The sequence below is a fragment of the Cardiocondyla obscurior genome, linkage group LG03, assembly GCF_019399895.1.
Source record: "Cardiocondyla obscurior isolate alpha-2009 linkage group LG03, Cobs3.1, whole genome shotgun sequence".
NCBI classification, from domain to species: Eukaryota; Metazoa; Arthropoda; class Insecta; order Hymenoptera; family Formicidae; genus Cardiocondyla; species Cardiocondyla obscurior.
The window spans coordinates 11,019,061-11,036,798 of record NC_091866.1 but is presented as its reverse complement, the minus strand read 5'-3'; the positions used below and the strand labels follow the sequence as shown (position 1 = coordinate 11,036,798).

Genomic DNA, 17,738 nt, shown 5'->3' with positions numbered 1-17,738 from the left:
TGTCTGTAGAGATGGGCGATGCCGGGCGTTATCTCGCGTACCAACAATTTTTTTTTTTTTTTTTTATGTAATGGAGGCACGATGCCTATCTTTTGCGCAAAACGGGCCGAAATTAAATATGAGCGTGACATGAGTTTAAAAGCCAATATTTTTTTCTTTTTTTTTTTTTTTTTTTTTAACAAACACCGAAGGGTATAAGAAAGGGTCTGCCTCTTCCAAAATATTACGACGATTCAAGAAGATAACGTTCGCTGGGACATTCGAATGCAGATCGTTCGGTGCATTCGCGCGGTCTCTCGCCTCTAGTACAATCTTCGCCATTTCTGTAGCCCGTGCGTTGCATCAGCGGAAGAAACATAAAAGGCGCAAGGGCGGATCGTAAACACGCCCGCGATATAGAAAGTTTTATCTCTAGCAGGTATCAATTATCGCGCTTCTCCTTGACGTAGCGCCGCCCGGCCGACACGTTTAGCTCGGCGTTTAGCTCGTTCGCGGTTTAACGGCTTCCGCGACTGATTTTGTCCTCTTAGCCCCCCCCGTGATACGAACGGAAACTCGTAAAACCGGTCATATCGGCCGTCGTAAAAGCCACTACGGTCGGACGTCGGCTCGATCCGGAAGAGGGCAATTACAGTCGCCGGCACGATCGCGCAAACGAGAGCAAAGGGTGGACCCTATTTTCGTCCCTTGTCCCGCGCGCGCGCGCGACGGAGGACGACGGTCGATGTTGAAAGGGATCAATTGGTTCGTCCTTGCTATATCGAATAAGCCGGACTCTTCGTCACGGTTCTATCGCGGTTTTATTCTCCGCCATGTAACCGTCATCCTTATATTTCCCGTCGACATGCACAATGCGTGTCGATAGACTTTTACGGAACATTTCATTCATCTGTTCTTCCGTCCTCTTTTTTTTTCCCCTTTCTTCTAGTCTCTTTTTTTTTTGCTTTTTTTTTCCTCTTTTTTTTTATTCGTGGCAGGAAGTGTCGCGTTGGCAATTATAACTCCCAGACTCCGTCTTGAGGCTCTATTTTCAAGACGAAGCTCGCGTTACCATCATCCAGCGAATTTCTCTCCTCTTTCCTCGGTATATAATACTTAGGTTACATTCGGTATTTTATTTCTTTTTCGCTGTCACTCCCGCGTAAAATAGAAAACGACGCGTAAGAGTCGGGATGAAATGAGAAGAAAAATAAAAGTCGGCTGCGAATGGAGGAACGTTTCTCCGCAAGAGCGTGTCTCTCAAAACGGAAAAATTAATTACTTTCGTGACCGGCTCCGCCACATTTGTACGTACATTTATTATACAAATTATTTTGCAGAAATTAGAACGATAATGCAGCTAAAATAATTTTCACGTTTCTCTTCTAAATTTTCTCAAATTCTAAACCAAGTGCCATTCGGTCTTTTTTCATCGGATATTTCTGTCGAAGAGAAACTTTGAATACATTACAATAATTTTCACGCCCTATTTACATGAAAAAAAAAATAGTGTATCGACGTTAACATGGTACTATTATTATTTAAAATGTTAGGTTCACTGAGCAACGCTCTTTTAGCTTTTTGTTATTACAATATTTCAATATTCTCTTTGTAATTAAATATTTTATCGATAAATGATATCTTTATGTGCATTTATATTTTAATTATCATTATAAATTTATTTTATATGCATATTTATAAACGCAATTTAACATGTAATTCATATTTGAAGAATTCACATTTTTTAACGGTTGAGTATTTTTTTGAAAATCCTGACGATGGTTAATATTTAAAAAGTTACCATACTCTATTTTCATTCGTACGTCTGTCCCTCTTTCTCTCTTCTTTCTCTCTCTCTTTCTCTCACTCTTTAGCTTTGTAATTAAATATTACACATTCTCGCGCATCATTTAAATTCAATCGTACATGGAAGATAAAGTGGAGCTTACGATTAAAATGAACGCGGAACGTTTTTATAGGGACGTGCAAATCGCCTCAAGTGCTGGTTGAATTTCTAGCTAAATCCATCAAACGCGGATAACTGCTTGTGCATCTGATGTTTCAAGCACTTTGTTAATCGAAATGTTTGATCTCTCGATCCCTCGGCCGAGGATAGGAGCACTTGATTTTTTTTTTTTTTTTTTTTTTTTTTACTACGCGATCGTTTTCCCATAGTGCTCTCGACAGGAGCCCGCTGTTTTTTGCGCGTGTGAAACATACACTTCTGTATGTGACGAATTCAATATGCCATCCATTTTGTCAGGCTGTTAAGCTTCGCGAATACTCCCGGCTTACAACAACGTATCGGATAACCTCCGCCCGACGTTTTCAGCATCTTCGCGCTTGACGTTGCCGTAGGCGTTTCATTAACGAAGTCTCTTTCCTCCCCCTCCCCTGTTCCCCACCTCCCTTCCCTCTCGTTCCCCTTGCCATCGCCTTCGACGAGTGTGGATGCTTGCTAATTAAGAACAGGTTGACTGAAAGAAGCAACGTAATACGGTTCAATAACGCAATTAACGGCGCGCCGTTCGAGTTGAATTTATTTTGTCACAAACGTTCTTCAAGCGCGAAGCGCCTAGGTTCTCCAAGACACCACGCTGCCTTGGATCTTTAACAACGAATCGTTAACTTCGAACTCAGCGTTCCGTAAATCGAAATTGCTCCGTGCAATTTTGTCAGGGCCTCTCGCGGCACGTTTTTGCGGGCTAGATTTTTCGGGGTTAGATTTGCGGATCATTTAAATAAAAGTATCACATTTATTCTTATCAATATCGGACACGAATAAATCGATTTCAGATTTCTTTTTTTCTTTTTTTTTCTATGCGCGTACGATATTATTCCGTAGCTTACATGAGCTCGTAAAGAATCGAACGCAAACATGTGCGTTAGCGTGCTGCGTTTTCGTTATTTTTCCCCCCCGTGATATTTTTCTCGTTCGTCGAGTTTAACGTAAATATTATTTTTTTGCTTTTTTTTTATTTCCTCCCCCTCCCGCGTTTACGCAATTGGTGCACGTCGGCGAACATTGTTTCTTAATTATTGTCGGTCCGAGCGCGTTGCTCTTATTGTCGGCGATAAGTGGGAAATTATGGAATCTTCGGAACGAAAGTTCTTGCTACTTTGCGCGCGGAGTGCCTGCGGCCGGAATTTGGCCAGCGGCGCCGGTCGCGTCGTTTACAGGGTCGCGTCGCTCCGCTGCAACATTTCTGGAACTGTGTGCTTCACGGAACACAGGAATTCTCTGAAGGAAAACGGTGGCTTTTTTATTTGGCAAATAACTTTCAGTTATATATGATTCTCTTGGGAATTTTACTGGTTTATATTTTGCGAAAGTAAAATATGATGGCGGTGTTGATCTTCTTGAGCTTTCGTGTAATGAAATTTTATTAAATAAGTTATTACAATGAGTTCGCTTTTTTTTTTCTTGTTGTTTTTTTGAAACAGGCCATTTGGCACTTTTAGAATTGTATTTGTAAAAAAAACTTTTCGGGCAAAACGCAGGGGACGGACTCGTATGAACATCGACATTCAAGATTCCCCCCAGAATATCCTATTAGTCATAAACCAGAATTGTCGCGTCGAGTATATTCCGTTATTTATTCCTATTGCCGGTCTCTCAATTCACCGATCCTCGGGCTTTGCCCGCCTTGTGAATTCCACGACGGCCAAGGAACTGAACGTTATTTGTATGAATATCGCGTCTGCGGCGGACATCACGCAGGGGATTCCCTCATAAAAGATATACGTCGGTACCGCAACGAAAGTAGTTCGTTTCGGAAAAATGTTTTCATAGTTACGTGTAAATATAAAAATTATGGGATCAACGCGAGACGACGGATGAGTAAAAACTTGTCGGAATTTGGCGAGAGAACCTTTTTCTTCTTCGGCGGAAAATATTAAAAAGAAAGAAAAAATAGAATTTCACGACATTTGATATTTAATTGTCTTTAAATTGGATTTTTCTACTTTTTTGTGTGAATTTTTACGCGTTGCTGCCAATTGGAATATCGCCATTAAGCTGAATTAAGTTGCGGTTTAAGCTTTTTAAAATATGAACACTGCCGCGCCGATAAAAATGGGAGAACAATATTGAGTACACGAAATGTGGTCTGCGATTTCGGAGACGCGGTGGTATTCGCAAATATTCCGAGAATTTCCGGTGTGGAAGTATTGCTCGTAAATTTTGACCGGGCATTCCGCCACTTATTCTCGCGCGTTGCGGCTTCGCATCTTCGTTCCACCATTCAGAATTTCGCTCAACTTTCTTCGTAGGACACTTAAGCAAGGGAACATCAACGAGCCAACTTCGCCAAGCATTTACACGAATATATAATTTTTCCTTTTTTTTTTTTTTTTGAAAAGAATATCTAAAGCTTATTCCCGCGTGGAAATTGATTCCCGTCGTTACCTAATAATTAGCTCAGCCAATTTGTGGTTCATCTCGTAGCTGTCTAGTAAAACTGTCCAGCACTGAGCCAGAAATGTAACGCTCAAAACGTGCTAGGTACCGGATAATTAATTCTAGCTAATAACGAGCTAGAAAAGCTAGATATCTAAATGTTTTTTTCACCGCGTACTAGTCTACTGCTCGAGCTGATATTATGCAACGCTCGACTGTCGAAAACACCGGGCTAGCCGGTTCCTGCTACCCGCCGCGGTAGTGTGAGTACGTGTGTGTGTTTACATCAGCCGGCAGACCTTGCGCTCCAAGTTCGCAAGGTGGAGAACGCACGGACGGCGGGCGGTGAGAACCGATTTGCCCGGCGAATTCGGCAGTCGAGCGAGCTTTGCGTAAGGTCAGAACACAACAGTAAACAAGTGCGCGGCGAAAAAACATTTAGATATCTATTTAGAAACATGGTCCGCGCTGGACAGTGAATAGACGATCGACACTAGACAGATTTTGTTTTTCCTTTTTTAAATGACAACTTTATTTTTGAAGATAGTCACTGAATAATAAAAACTTTTTTATAATTTATGGCTAGTACCAAGCTCGTCACTAGTTAAGAAATATATTTAATCTGCGCGATCTAATCACCAGCTGCAAAATAAGATTAATTAGATAAATTTCCACTCGGGTTATATAGTGCCATATTGCACGTCCGCATATTCTAGAAACGCAACGTAAAAATAATTATTATAAGCTGCGAGAAAAAAAAAATTTGCATTATACATAAGTTACCACTTATTTATCTGCTGGATAAGGAACGATCGGTATATTGACAGAGCCGTAGACTTCCGAAAGTATAGGGACACTGTTTTGTAGCGATAAAATAATTATACGAAGAATGCACGGAATTGAAAGGGAGGGGAAAAGGGGGGATGATCACGCGGAATTCTTGTTCAAGACTTCCCTCAGGATTTGCGCGCTCGCAAACTTCGGTCGCCGACTTGACGCTCGACTATTTATTCCCGCTGCTTTACGACTCGCTTCTTCCACTTCGTTATTCGCCCACCTTATCGGGACGGCGCCCTCCCTCTCCGCCCCCCCCCCTCCGCCCCATGCGGAAGATTCGCACTCTGCAGAATGATTATTTATCCAAACGCTCCCTTCTTCGGCGATTTTGCACGGCTTTATAAACGCGAAGGGGGCGGGAAGAGTAAAATCCAGACGTTATCTCCATTTTTCTCTCTTCTTCGCCCACTTTCCCCCCCTTCCTCCCCCCGACCCCCTTTTCCGCGAGTATCGATTTTAATTTCACCGAAGTACTACACGGCGTCGCGACGCCGCCGCGCTGGAATCCTGCAAGTATTCTTGTAAAGTATGCGAGAACGAGATTGTCGATATACATTCGACGGATTCGCGCGTAGCGCGCGACTCCCGCTCCTGCCGCGGATGTGTGTTGCGTTCCGCCTCGATTCGCCATAATCCAAAGCCAAACGTTGGAGAGTTTTATTTACCCCGCTGCTCTCCGCGCGTGAAACTGTTACGGAATCGCGCGTACGATTTCAAATATCTCCGGTATATTAACTGAATAATAATCATCGCATGTTTGGACTTTGAAACGATGAAGGTATAATGATTACTCGTTCGCGGTAATGCATCCAATTTGCGGTTTTGCCACGCGCACGCGTGCAATATGCACGCTTGATATTTCGATACTTGAATGTTTAATCATTTTACCGGACAACGCGCGTTCACTTTATTGCATGAAACTCGATATGACGTCAATCGATACCCTTCTGACCGTCGGCTTTACCTTTTCCGTTTTTTTTTTCTTTTTTTTCAGAAATCGATGAGAGGCACCGTCGCCAGATCACGGAGTCGAGATAAATATGTTCTGGATGATCAAATAACCGTTGGACGTAAGTAATGATTGCCCGCTTTTGACCCGCGCGGCACTGCGCGATTTACTGCACGTACAAAGCTCGATGTGTAATTACATAATTCCGCATTAAATGTCATAAGCGTAATTACGTTTTCCGATAGCTATGCATGAAAATCGGGCATAAATTCGGGCGTAGATATTTAATCGGTACGATCTATGCGTTTTCATCGTAGCCCACTAATTACGCCGGCACATTTTGAATTACGTTTACCGGGGACATTTAATGGTACCAATTCCCGCCCAAATTTGTAATTTAGGGTATAGAGATAATACTTATGGGATTACGAACTTAATAAAATGCACAAGTTGCCTGCGTTGACATTTAAATCGCGGAGGCTTCGAAGAACTTTTAGACAATTAAAAAGGAAAAGGAGAAAACTTGAATCATATTTGCGCGATGGTAATAATATTCTAAAAAAAAACATTTTTACGCTATTCAAGTATTTTTGCGAACAAAATAATGCACACGGCCGGTAGATTGGATAATCATGGGACCTCGGCGTTGAGATTTTTGGCGGTGTTCGCTCTATAAAATTATGGCGGTGATAGGGATGCGACGTGCGCGCGAAATCTTTGTACCCTGTGCGTGGAATATATTTGCGACACGTACCACGCAAGGTGTGGTTTAAACTTGCAAACGGACTTCGGATACCGCGGACTACAAAGTCGTAGAAAATCTCCGCCAGGCGGAACCGAACGTGATATCCGTAGTCACTCACGAATTCATAGGATATTTTTTTCCCCTCCCCTTCTTTTCTCGCTCGGTTCCTCACCTCGCGCGGCCGTTTCCTCGTCCGTCACCCTTTTTCCGTTATAACATTTATTTCCACCTTCTTCGCCGGCTACGATCCTTGCTCGCGGTCACGTGCGTCGATTCGGTAATGCCTCCGAGCCTCTTCCAAACATCTTCGTTCTCATCATTACAAATTTCGAGGCAAGCTCCGCGCATCGGTTTCTTTTTTTTTTTTTTTTTTTCCTCCGTGGAATTCAAATCTCTTTATTACTCTCAACATTTTTCATGAATTTAAGATTTTATTTAAATTCTCGAAAAAATGCGCCGCCAGTCGCCGTGCGAAATGCGAGGCTCGAAAATTTCCATCAAAATAAAAATGGGATAGATGTAACGTTCCCTCTTTTTTTTTTTTTTTCGGTCACGAAAACCCAACCGGTGTTTCCTTCCCTTTCATCGCTGTATTGCTTTCAACGTTGTCGCTCCGTAACTTTATTCTATAAAATGTTCGACGTATAACACGCGTAAAAGCATGCTATGGAAATTGCGCGGCGCAGCTCTCACGGAACGGCAACTTATACCGGTGCGGATTTATCGCGGGCGTGTGTACCGCGGGTAGCGCGAGTCAACAATGCAGGAAGTCTCGTAGAAATAACTCTCGGGAATAGACGGCCGTAAGCAATCGAAAGTATCCTACTCGATTTGGCTAAGACTCCGCGGAATCTCTCGAGCGTAATAATGACGCCCCGTACCTATCCCTTACCGGCAGTTACATCCGAGGAGATAATCGTCTTGGCGACCCAGTTTGCGACACATTCGTCGTATCGCGAGAGAACGAGGAGCTGAGGAGCGCGAGACGAGCGGCGGCGTATATGCGAGGTCGTTGCACACGCGTTTACAGTTCGAGCGTAAGGTGTTTGCGTTTTCGAGACAGTCTTAATAACTACTTCGTCCCGGCACTCTAACTTTCGAGCGTTTTCCTGGAAAATTCCCAGGCAAAAGTACTTTTACTTACCGCAACGATAATAACGAAAATTCCGGGCGTGGGGAAGGATCGAAAAGAGGGCCCCGGCGCCGCGTGCACGGATGCTGAATAACAAAGAGCGAATCCCCGCGTTTATCTGTATAAATAGCGATTTGACGTTGAGTCGATTTTCCAGAATTGAATTTTAGTTTGGGGGAAGCTACAATGAATTGCCGCGTTATTCCCGAAAATGCAATAAATCACAACGTCAATTCCGAAAACGGGTTACAGCAGCTGCGTTTCTCGTGTAATTATTATTTACTCCGACTTTCTCTCTCTCTCTCTCTCTCTCGTTCTATCTCTCTTGAGGCGCAACATAATTCTCGATCAATAACTCGGCCCTACGGAGTCGTACGGGCGATATTACACAAGGAGCGGTTGCTCGCGAGGAGCGGCTCTCGCATTTTTTCGAATTACCGGGTCACGAGAGAACTCGCGCGATCGAGTAAACGCGGCGGCTAACGACAAGTTCGATTCGTCGAATTTTCTTCTTCGTACGCGGCGCGGAAAGGTTGCACCGAGGCGACATTACAGCAGCAGCTGCCGCGTATCGTCGTTTCGACGACGACAACGACGACGACGATGGGTTTCGACTGCACTTCGGTGTCAAAGACGCAATAAACTCCCCGGCACCGCCGGTGATGTTTAAGTGCCTCCGGAGTTCTACGAGTACTTCCTGGAGTGCCGGCAGTCTCGCAGTGACCCAGTTCAAATAAAAACATACTGGCTATACCACATAAAATGATCAGCGAACGTGACTTCTTCGCGGTGAAGCTCTTACGGGAGTAGTATCTATTGACAGATTGAAATTTGTTATGGTTTCTCGATTCCGACGTGCCGCTTATTGACCCGCTGCCTTTTCCCGACGTAAAAGTGAGACGGAATAAACCAATTAAGTTTCCAGACGCGACATTTTTCGGGTTAGATAATTCGTCCGTGCTGAACTACTCGTATATATTAATTAATTAATTAATTATTGCGTACATAGTTCCATAAATTTAGACTTTTAAATAAATACAATAAGAGAAAGTAATTAGAAATTATTCCATTGTGCGATCTGCCGAGAGAAACCAAGATTTTAAATTTACGTGTTTTTTTTTCTTGTATTTTTTCTTTCATTTACGAGCGCAGAAATGCACCTTACACCCGTGTACTTTGCGTGTGCGCGTCATGGTGGCGTCGAACCTCGCTCACCACCTTCGGTGCAGAGACGATGCTCTCGAAACGTGCGCTAGACTATATAGGAGGATTACGCGCGAGCATCTGCTGCCGCGTACCCGGCTCGTATTACGTGCCTCCCTCTATTACGAGAGGCATTAATGCTCCCGATGGCACCCGTGTGTTTCCGGAGCAGGGAAAAACAATAGGTAATTCCCAGGACACTTGTCCGCACGCCCGTGAACGCGCCCGCGCGCTAGTAGTAGCTGTCCGTTGTTCTATGGTCGGCGACTATAAGTAGAAACAGAGCGAATAGGTCGCAGGCGAAGTAAGACGCGGTAGCGACGTCGTTTCTTTATCGGCCCATAAAACTCGGCGCGCCTTTTACCACCGGTGAACAATTATAATCGTCAGATGTGAGAAAACTCGTGGGAGGCGAGAGGGAAGCGAGCTCGCGAGGAAGCACGTAGACTCTTGGATACGCGGCAAAGCTTCTGAAGAGTAAATAGCAGCTCCGATAGAATCGAATCTTCGCGCGCGCCTCCACGTCGACGTCGTCGTCGACGATGGCGTCTTTATCGGCGCCATTACGCTCGGTTTGCCGTTATCCAACTTTCCGAAATCAGAGAAAGCTCCGCCAACATCGCGACTACCCTGGCTTCAACTTTTCTCTTCCTCCCTCGTCGTTTTCTATCCTGTCTCCCCCGCCTTGTGCCCCGATTATCTATAGACGTTCCCGTTCCTTTCCGGCAATTCCGTTCCATTTTTCGAATTTTTCTCGCAACTGTGTCAAAGTTTTCGCAGGAGGCGAGAGGGCCCGCGCACGGTCTTCTTAAGGTCCGCTTTCTTTACCCTCGATTTGAATCGCTGCGGGCTTTTGGCCATTTCGCGCTGCGCGCCTGGCGACGGATTTGACAATTCGCGTAACACTGTAGATTAGTCCATTCTGCGGCGAGAGGTAATGAGAGTGGGTAGTTTCGAACCGCACGGTGAACCTGAGTGCGCCAAATTTGACCATGCGGGTTGCAGTTCTCGCCGGCGTCATAAGCTACATCAACCGTTACGTTGCAACGTGTTAGTTCCTAATGGCTCTTGCCATTACCTGTCACACGCGGCACATTTTGATTCGGAAGAAATTACGCCGGTGAGTGTGAAGTTTTGGATTTCGTGACGTAGAACGCAACGGGGAATGAAAGATAATTACGTGAAGTTTGAAATCGGACGGCGTGTATCCTGCGAAAAGAGAGAAAAAAAAAAAAAAAAAAATGTAACGAGAGTCGGCTAAGAATCTTATTTTTGCTTCGCGGGTAACGACGGGGCTGTTGATTTATTCGTTTATACTCATGACAAGTAATTAGCGCTCCATTATTCGGGGTTATACCGTCGTTGCGTAGCTATCGCGTTGTATAATTAGATGCTTCTCTAAATACCGCGATGTATTTCTCGTGTATAATACGCACCGCATGTTCGTGATATCGCATCGAGTGCCAGAAGATACGTCTAAATAAACCCTTGATTTATCCGAATGCTTAATGGACCATGCTCAACTGAATTGCTCATGCGAAATGAATTGAATCTATATCGGAAATGATAATCACTCGCGCGCTCTATTCCCGAAATGTTCGATCGAATGGCCGTGCCGTTGCATAAAAATTTATTCGAGAACAGGACAACTCGGTTTTAATGCCTGTCAGACGTATGTAGTATATATATCAAGTATGTATGTACCAGGGAAAAAAAAAAAAAAAAAAAAAGAAACTTTACGCGACAAACTTTTTTAAATGGCGACAGCCGTTCCCTGTTATCGGAGGATAATGCCCGGGCGATCCTCGTGACCGAGCATCCAGCTCGCATTCAAATTTGAAGGGCTATTTTCGCGGGATGAATGGTTTTCCGTGAAAGCCGCAAAATCCCGTCTTCTTCGTGCGATCGTACGGAATCGACCGTAATAATTCGGCTACTATATGCCCGCACCGGCGCCGGGTCGTGATCACGGGGCTTGCACCGGCTGTGCGCCATCGAAGTAATCGAAACCATCGTATTAATACCCGATCACTGTTAAGTCACGTCGCCGCCACGTTAATTATGATTGCGCTATGACTCGCCGGCGCACGCCGTTATGTTCGACTGTAGTGCTCGCGCTCGGTCCATCATTAATCCCCCACCGTAGCGCCAATTTACCATCTCGACCTGCTGGAGATGCTTTCCCAGCGGCGTAAAATTAACGCCGCTATCATCCGCTTGAGCTTCGCCGCGCGGCATCGATGCGCGCTCGTGTTTAACCGGCGATGCGTACATGCGAAAACAAACGTAAGCCTGCGCTCAATCTAATTATATCGCCGGATGACTCGGCAGCGCGGTGTTTGTATAGTTGAGGGAGTTTTAGCATTAATCGCGTACACGATGGCGTCCTAATTCCCTCCACGTCATTTCGAGCGTGCGATAGTGAACGTAACGATCCCGTTGGTAGCGATTTGCAAATTTATTAATAGACGGTTAAATTCTGATTAAATTGATACTCGGATAAGTAAAATAAGATAGGTTTTTAATATCGCTGCAGTCGCTATTACACGTAATAAAAAAAAAAAAAAAGAAGGTCTATTTTACTGCCACTTACTATCGGCTATAAAATACGTAATGGCAACCGTTGAATGCATGATGTTACGTTAGTTCGGCGACATTTTCTCGAGCTCTTGGCTGTCGAGGATTCGTGTATCGACCGTCACGTTTTCACGGGGGGCGAAAAGAAACTGCGAAAAACGGCGGTAGTCGATGGATGGCGACGTGGGACACAACGCGCGAACCACGCAGTTTCTTCGGTAGATTTATCGCCCTTTAAGAACGGTCGATTCAATTACGCTGGCTAGCGTCTCCGCGTAACGGCATACCGTACAGTCGCCAGTACGTTTCTCGTTTCTCCACCCGGGCGCCGGTGACCGAATGAAAACAAAGATGTAAGCCGGTAATGTGGCGAATACTGGCCGAGCCTGATGGCATAATGGCATTACCGAGGAATTACAAGATGAACAGAGATTATCTCTTTTCATGAGCACCATTCTACCCATCTCCTTTCGTTCTCGCCGGGCTTTTGCGCCGTCCTCTTCGATTCTCCTCTCTCTCTCTCTCTCTCTCTCTCTTTCTCTTTCTCTCTCTATCTTTCTTCACCTGTTTCTCTCTCTCTCCTCCTTACCTTGTTCCTCTTCGCGTACTCGCTCCTTTATTCCATTTTCGTGCCACCCTGCGGACCATCTAGCTTCACCAGCGCCAATCTCCGCCTCCGACGTTTCCCCTCAATTGTCCCCCGGTTTCGTCTTCGCCACCGCGAACGGACTCTCCGTTTCCCACGTCCCACGATACGAACGAGGACTCTGATATTCGTTACGTAAAATTGTTTTAATGATAATCCATTGTCGTTGAAAAACCGCGTTTTGCGCGAGCCAGCGAGTGACTCCCGGTTTCTCGCGCGCTTCCGACGTCTTTCGCACCCATAATTCTGCTCGCTTCCGCGGGAATATTTTTTTCCCTCCCTTTCTTTTCTATTTTTTTTTTTTTTTTTAATCTCTCCTCGCGGCTTCATCGAGTTCTTCGCGGTCGTTAAAGCTGACGGGACAATTCAAGTAATAACGTAAGAAAGATCGGACAATTTTTATCCTCGCGGTCGGCAAGTCGCGGGTGCGGCACACGGTGTCAGGATAAATTTATGGCAGTCGCCCCCGTGCTATTCGCGGCGAGTAACACCCGCGTTTCAGGGGAGATAAATTATTCCGCCGCCTTCGCGGTTACCCCGGCGGTATGATCGTTTGCGTAATCGAAAGGATTATTCTCCTTCAACAAGCGCTCGCGTCAATTTCGGAAATTTGTGGATCCCTGTTTTCGTGCCGTTTCGCTCCCGCTCGCGTCCACCCATTCCTTCGCTTTAGCGGCAATAATAGGATCTTCGGAGTTAGGTAAATAATACGAGGCTGTTGAAAGGAACGGAACTTTCACTTCCTGAATAAAAATCGTGGGATCGTCGGCGGCGCCGTTTATCTTGCCGTCCATCTTATTTACTCGACGGCGCGCTCCCGTCGTGCGGGAGGGTCCGCTATTTTCACCGCTAAATATATCGCATAATCCGCGCCGGCCATTTTTCCGACAGCCTAACCTCGGCCCGATAAAGGGATAACATTTATCTTTTATCTCGTTCTGAAAGAATTTCGACAGAAGAGCGCGACGATTTGCCGCGAATTACATTTTTTTTTCTCTCGCCGACAAATTACAACCTCTTTCGCTTAATTCGCGGAGTTATCCACTTGTATGAGGAAAAAAAAAAAAAAAAAAAATGTATATTCATTTAATGCAATGAATACGATAGCGTGATATTAAGCGTCTCTATACCGGCACGGATCGTAAAGCGCGACAAAAGCGTCTCTTGTATCCTATTTATTTCTCTAAGAGTCTTTCTTTCTTCTTTTTTAAATTTTTTTTTATTTTTAATTTTATTTGCGTCTGCGTCGTCATTCTCTACGCTACACTGATTTTTATCGCCACCGGCGTATCACCGGCCTGACAATCCGCTTCGCGTCGCGCCAACTTAAGCCAATGGCAACGAGAGCGTGCGCCGTGCGTATCCGCGCGTACGGATAATTATTTGTGGCACGATTGCCAATTAAACATTGTTCCGGCGTCGGGTATAGTCCGCTTCGCCGCCACCCTACCCATCTATCTCTCTGTTCGCCGAGCCTTTCTCCTCTGGCTCGTGTACCCGGGTGGGTATGGCCGCGACAGACGACAGCCGCAACGTGCGTCGCCGAACAAACTGTGTTCATTCACCCTTCTCTCCCCTTCTGTTCCTACCCCCGCGTACAACCTCTGACCCCTTTTACCCTCGTCGGTCTCTTTCTCTCTCTCGGCCTCGCCCGTTCGCGATCCCTCTCTTTCGACTTCTCTTTGGACTGCCCGTTCGACCAGCGACATGACACTCGCGTTAACTTCGTGGCTGCAACCTCACGAACCGCTGTCGGTGCAACTGCACGTCACTTTTCCTTCCCGCTCTTGTATTTGATTTAAAGTCCGAGTTAGCGCCGCACTTAACGCGCGCCGTTCTTTCATCACCGAACGGAAAATACACGGCCGAAGCGAAAGCGACGCGATTCCACCCCTCCGTCCACCTCCGTCGCGATCCGCGGGGAAGAATTTTTGAGGAATGCGTGCCTCGTAAATTTCACAGTGGGTTGCGTAAAGGGGTCGTCGGGAGCTCCCGGTATTCTCGTTTCCGAGTGTCAAGAACTCTCGCGAGGAATGACGTCGCGAGTTTTGACACGCTGAGTATTTTTCGGCCGGGGGCGTAAACTTTTCGAAAAATCGGTCGACGCGAACGCTGGCGCGGGCGGTCCGCAGGGGACGACTGCGAAGCTGCATTTCGAAACTTCGTTTATTTTTCATATGAGGGTCGTAGAATTAATTAGCGTGCCATAGCGCGGCGGAGTTATGCCATTCAATTATCATGCCGGACGCGTCGCAAGTGATCTATATAGCGGGGACGTCCTATTCTCACTCCGGGCCGACTATAATTTGTACGTGTGGGCGCACGCGTTACAGCCGTTAGTAATTAATACGAGTTCGTTATTATACCACCACATCTTTATCCATACGCTCGCGTATCCTTTTCCGTGTTAATTCCAAATATCCGAAAGCGGCGCGCTCGAAATCAATTTCTTATTCTCCGCGGTGTTGTTCACCCGCGGGAAAGTATCGCGGCGAAACGAGTGGCGGCCGATGCACGTGCGTCGTGCCAGCCCGACACTTATTGCGGTCCGACGCTGATGCGTCGCGACGGATAGGCGTCTCTAACGTCGTGCACGTCGCGACAAGATGTAATGAGCGCACTTTAAACGCCCACATAATGCCGCGTGTCCGACATGCGCCAGACGAAAGTATCATTCTCGCTGCGAGGCGGATCACCGCGTAACGAACGGCGATAAAACTATTCCACGTTGAAGCGGCGAAAATTACCCGGGGCCTCTCCTCATGTTTTTGCCCCACGTCGCTGGCGCTCTCGCGCTCCTGCTCGTTTGGTGAAAATTAAAACCGCCGCAAAAGTCGAGCGGAAGGAGTGTTAATCGGCGAAATTCTAGCGGATAAACTTTGTGGAGAATTTATCTCGATTTTTTTTTTATCCGGAGGTACGAAACGCGGGCGGGGAGCTTTTTGCGCGCTCAACAGATGCGTCAATCGCCCGTTTTGATCCTCTTACACGTGGCAGTAAAACCGACGACTTTCTGCCGTAAATATACTCTTTTTTTTTTTCTTTTTTTTCTTTTTGACGTGGTTAATTTTTTTATTACCTTTAATACTTAATTGTATATTAGTAATTTGCGGCCTGCTAATCCTCCGTGCGAATTAATGGCATTTGCGGTCGTCGTGCGTACACGTAACGAAATATTAATCGCGCCGCTAATGTTTCACTCAGCTGCACTCCCATTTGCGAGCATTATCGATGTACATTGCATTTGGCGTGATTTTAAAGGATTTTCGTGTCTGCTCCGGGAAGAGGGAAATTGGCCAGAAGGGGGTGCAAGATTAGCATTGTTGGATAAAACGCGCCGCCACGGCTGGTTATATTCATAACGTGACTGTGAAATTTCCACCTCGCGTAGTACGTGTCTTCATTTGATGGTCGTTAATATCGATTCATTTATCGGCACTTCGACGCACGCACATCTCCCAATGATATATCATCGGTTTACCCCAAGCCAGTTAATTTTTGTTTAAAATGTCGGCAGTGTTGCGCGGTGCAATGAAATATTGTTAATTCTCGTAAAACGCATTGCATATTTATGTTTGTTTATTGCGAATTCATCGAGAACTTTGCAGCACACTTCACTCCGTGTTTGTGCGCCGCGGCGTTAAACGCATCGGGCGCGTATGTTAAAAATAAAAAAAAAAAAAAAGAGAGAGAAAAAAAAATTATACCTTCCGCGCTGGTACTTTAGCGTCGACGTTTTCCCTTCGTTTCGGGAGTATTCGCCCGATTCGCCGGTGCATTCAGCAAGCCGCGTGAAATATGCTAAAAGCATCGGGTAAAAAATTCGACATTACGAACTGTTCGAAGCCCAAAGAGGTGTCGAAGTATATGCGAGCGCGCACGTGTCGACTTGTGGAACGGCTGAGGATAAAGATCGATCGGGAGCGGTTCCTCACCTCGTAGGTAAGGGCGGATGGAAGGAACCGGTGGAGAGAGAGAAATAGGGAAAGAGAGAAAGAGAGAGACTTGCCTTACGGTGGCAAGGTGGCGGCGACGGCCGGGCGCGGCGGTGAAGGTGGATGCTGAGGTGGCGGAGTACCTGCGTCTTAATAGCGATAGTGGCGTCGATGTGTCGAGGGAGCGCGGATGGTGACGACGTCGTCGTCGTCGCTGAACCTTCATAGCCAGGCAGCCAGCTTCGGTCACGCCAATATTACTTACCTCCCCGAGAGGGCGATAACTTAATTGATGCACGAGCGACATTAGGACTTGTCGTCGGTATCGTGCCGTCACCGCGCGAGGCGCGTTCGTCTCGTCTGGCGATAATGCATGTCGAATGTAATTCATCGACCAACCCGCGGGGAATTGCGCGATTACGATGAAAATAAAGGACGCGGGTGCTGGCGCGAGTTTATCGAAACGGCGGTTGAACGGCAATAGTGCGACTCAATCATTTCACGAACGGGAAATTAAATTGAACATCGGCGAAATTATGAATACATGCTTATTTTTTTTTTTTTTTTTAACATTTTAACTCTCTCTCTCTCTCTCTCTTTTAATAATTAAAAGAGAGGAAGTAACAGCTCCCTTAGCGTCTGAACCGAGTATATATTTAGTTTAATAGATTCTGTCTTCCCAGAACATGTGCAGGCTATTTCTCTCTTATGCGCATTAAATGTACAGCTCACGGTCATTCACGCGTGCGTGCAGCATGTATATGTTATGTAGGATGCATAAGTGTGCGCTGCATTGGGTCTTTTCTTACTCTCCATGCTCGTAAATCCGTCGTCCGCGCGGCTCGGTCGTGTTCCTAGTGGTACTGGCTGACCAAAGCCGGTATATATCCCGACACGTCGTCTCTGAAGTGGAGAAACACTCGTCGAAGGTCTCCAGCGACCGGTTTATCTTGACGACATCCGAAGACCGTAGGGGAGAGAAAAGGCGCCATGAAGGGACGTAAATGTTACGTTATTTCGAAGTAGATAAAAGCTTCGCGCGCTTAAGACGTGCTCCACACACTGAGTAAAAGCCTCGGCTGTAAAGGAACCGGCATTTCATTTTACGAGATAGCCAGCGCGGGTTAACAATTAATTTGTCTGTTAATTAACGTCATCATACTACTCCCGGCGTCGTAACACTAGGCAGAGAAACGTTAGATTTCCTAAATGACTCAATTTGCATGATTTACCATTTGTGTATTTCGTCGCTTAAAGAATCTCTTTATCGGTCTACTCAAAATTGGATTTTATTACGTGCTGATAAATTAATATCGATACAATATATTAATTTAAA

At 45.8% G+C, this 17,738-nt stretch overlaps 1 protein-coding gene across 7 annotated transcripts in view; it reads left to right on the top strand.

The window, feature by feature from the left end:
* The window catches only part of LOC139101239 (uncharacterized), a 212,343-nt gene that overhangs the window by 61,560 nt on the left and 133,045 nt on the right, over window positions 1-17,738 (top strand). For 4 of the 7 annotated variants that reach the window (XM_070654270.1, XM_070654269.1, XM_070654272.1 and 1 more), the window contains one exon: window positions 6,210-6,285. The exons of the other annotated variants lie outside the window; for them this stretch is intronic. In XM_070654270.1, coding sequence (XP_070510371.1) covers window positions 6,216-6,285 — 70 coding nt within the window. In that variant the 5' untranslated portion in view covers window positions 6,210-6,215. The remainder of the gene's footprint in view (window positions 1-6,209; window positions 6,286-17,738) is intronic. 7 annotated transcript variants of the gene reach the window in all.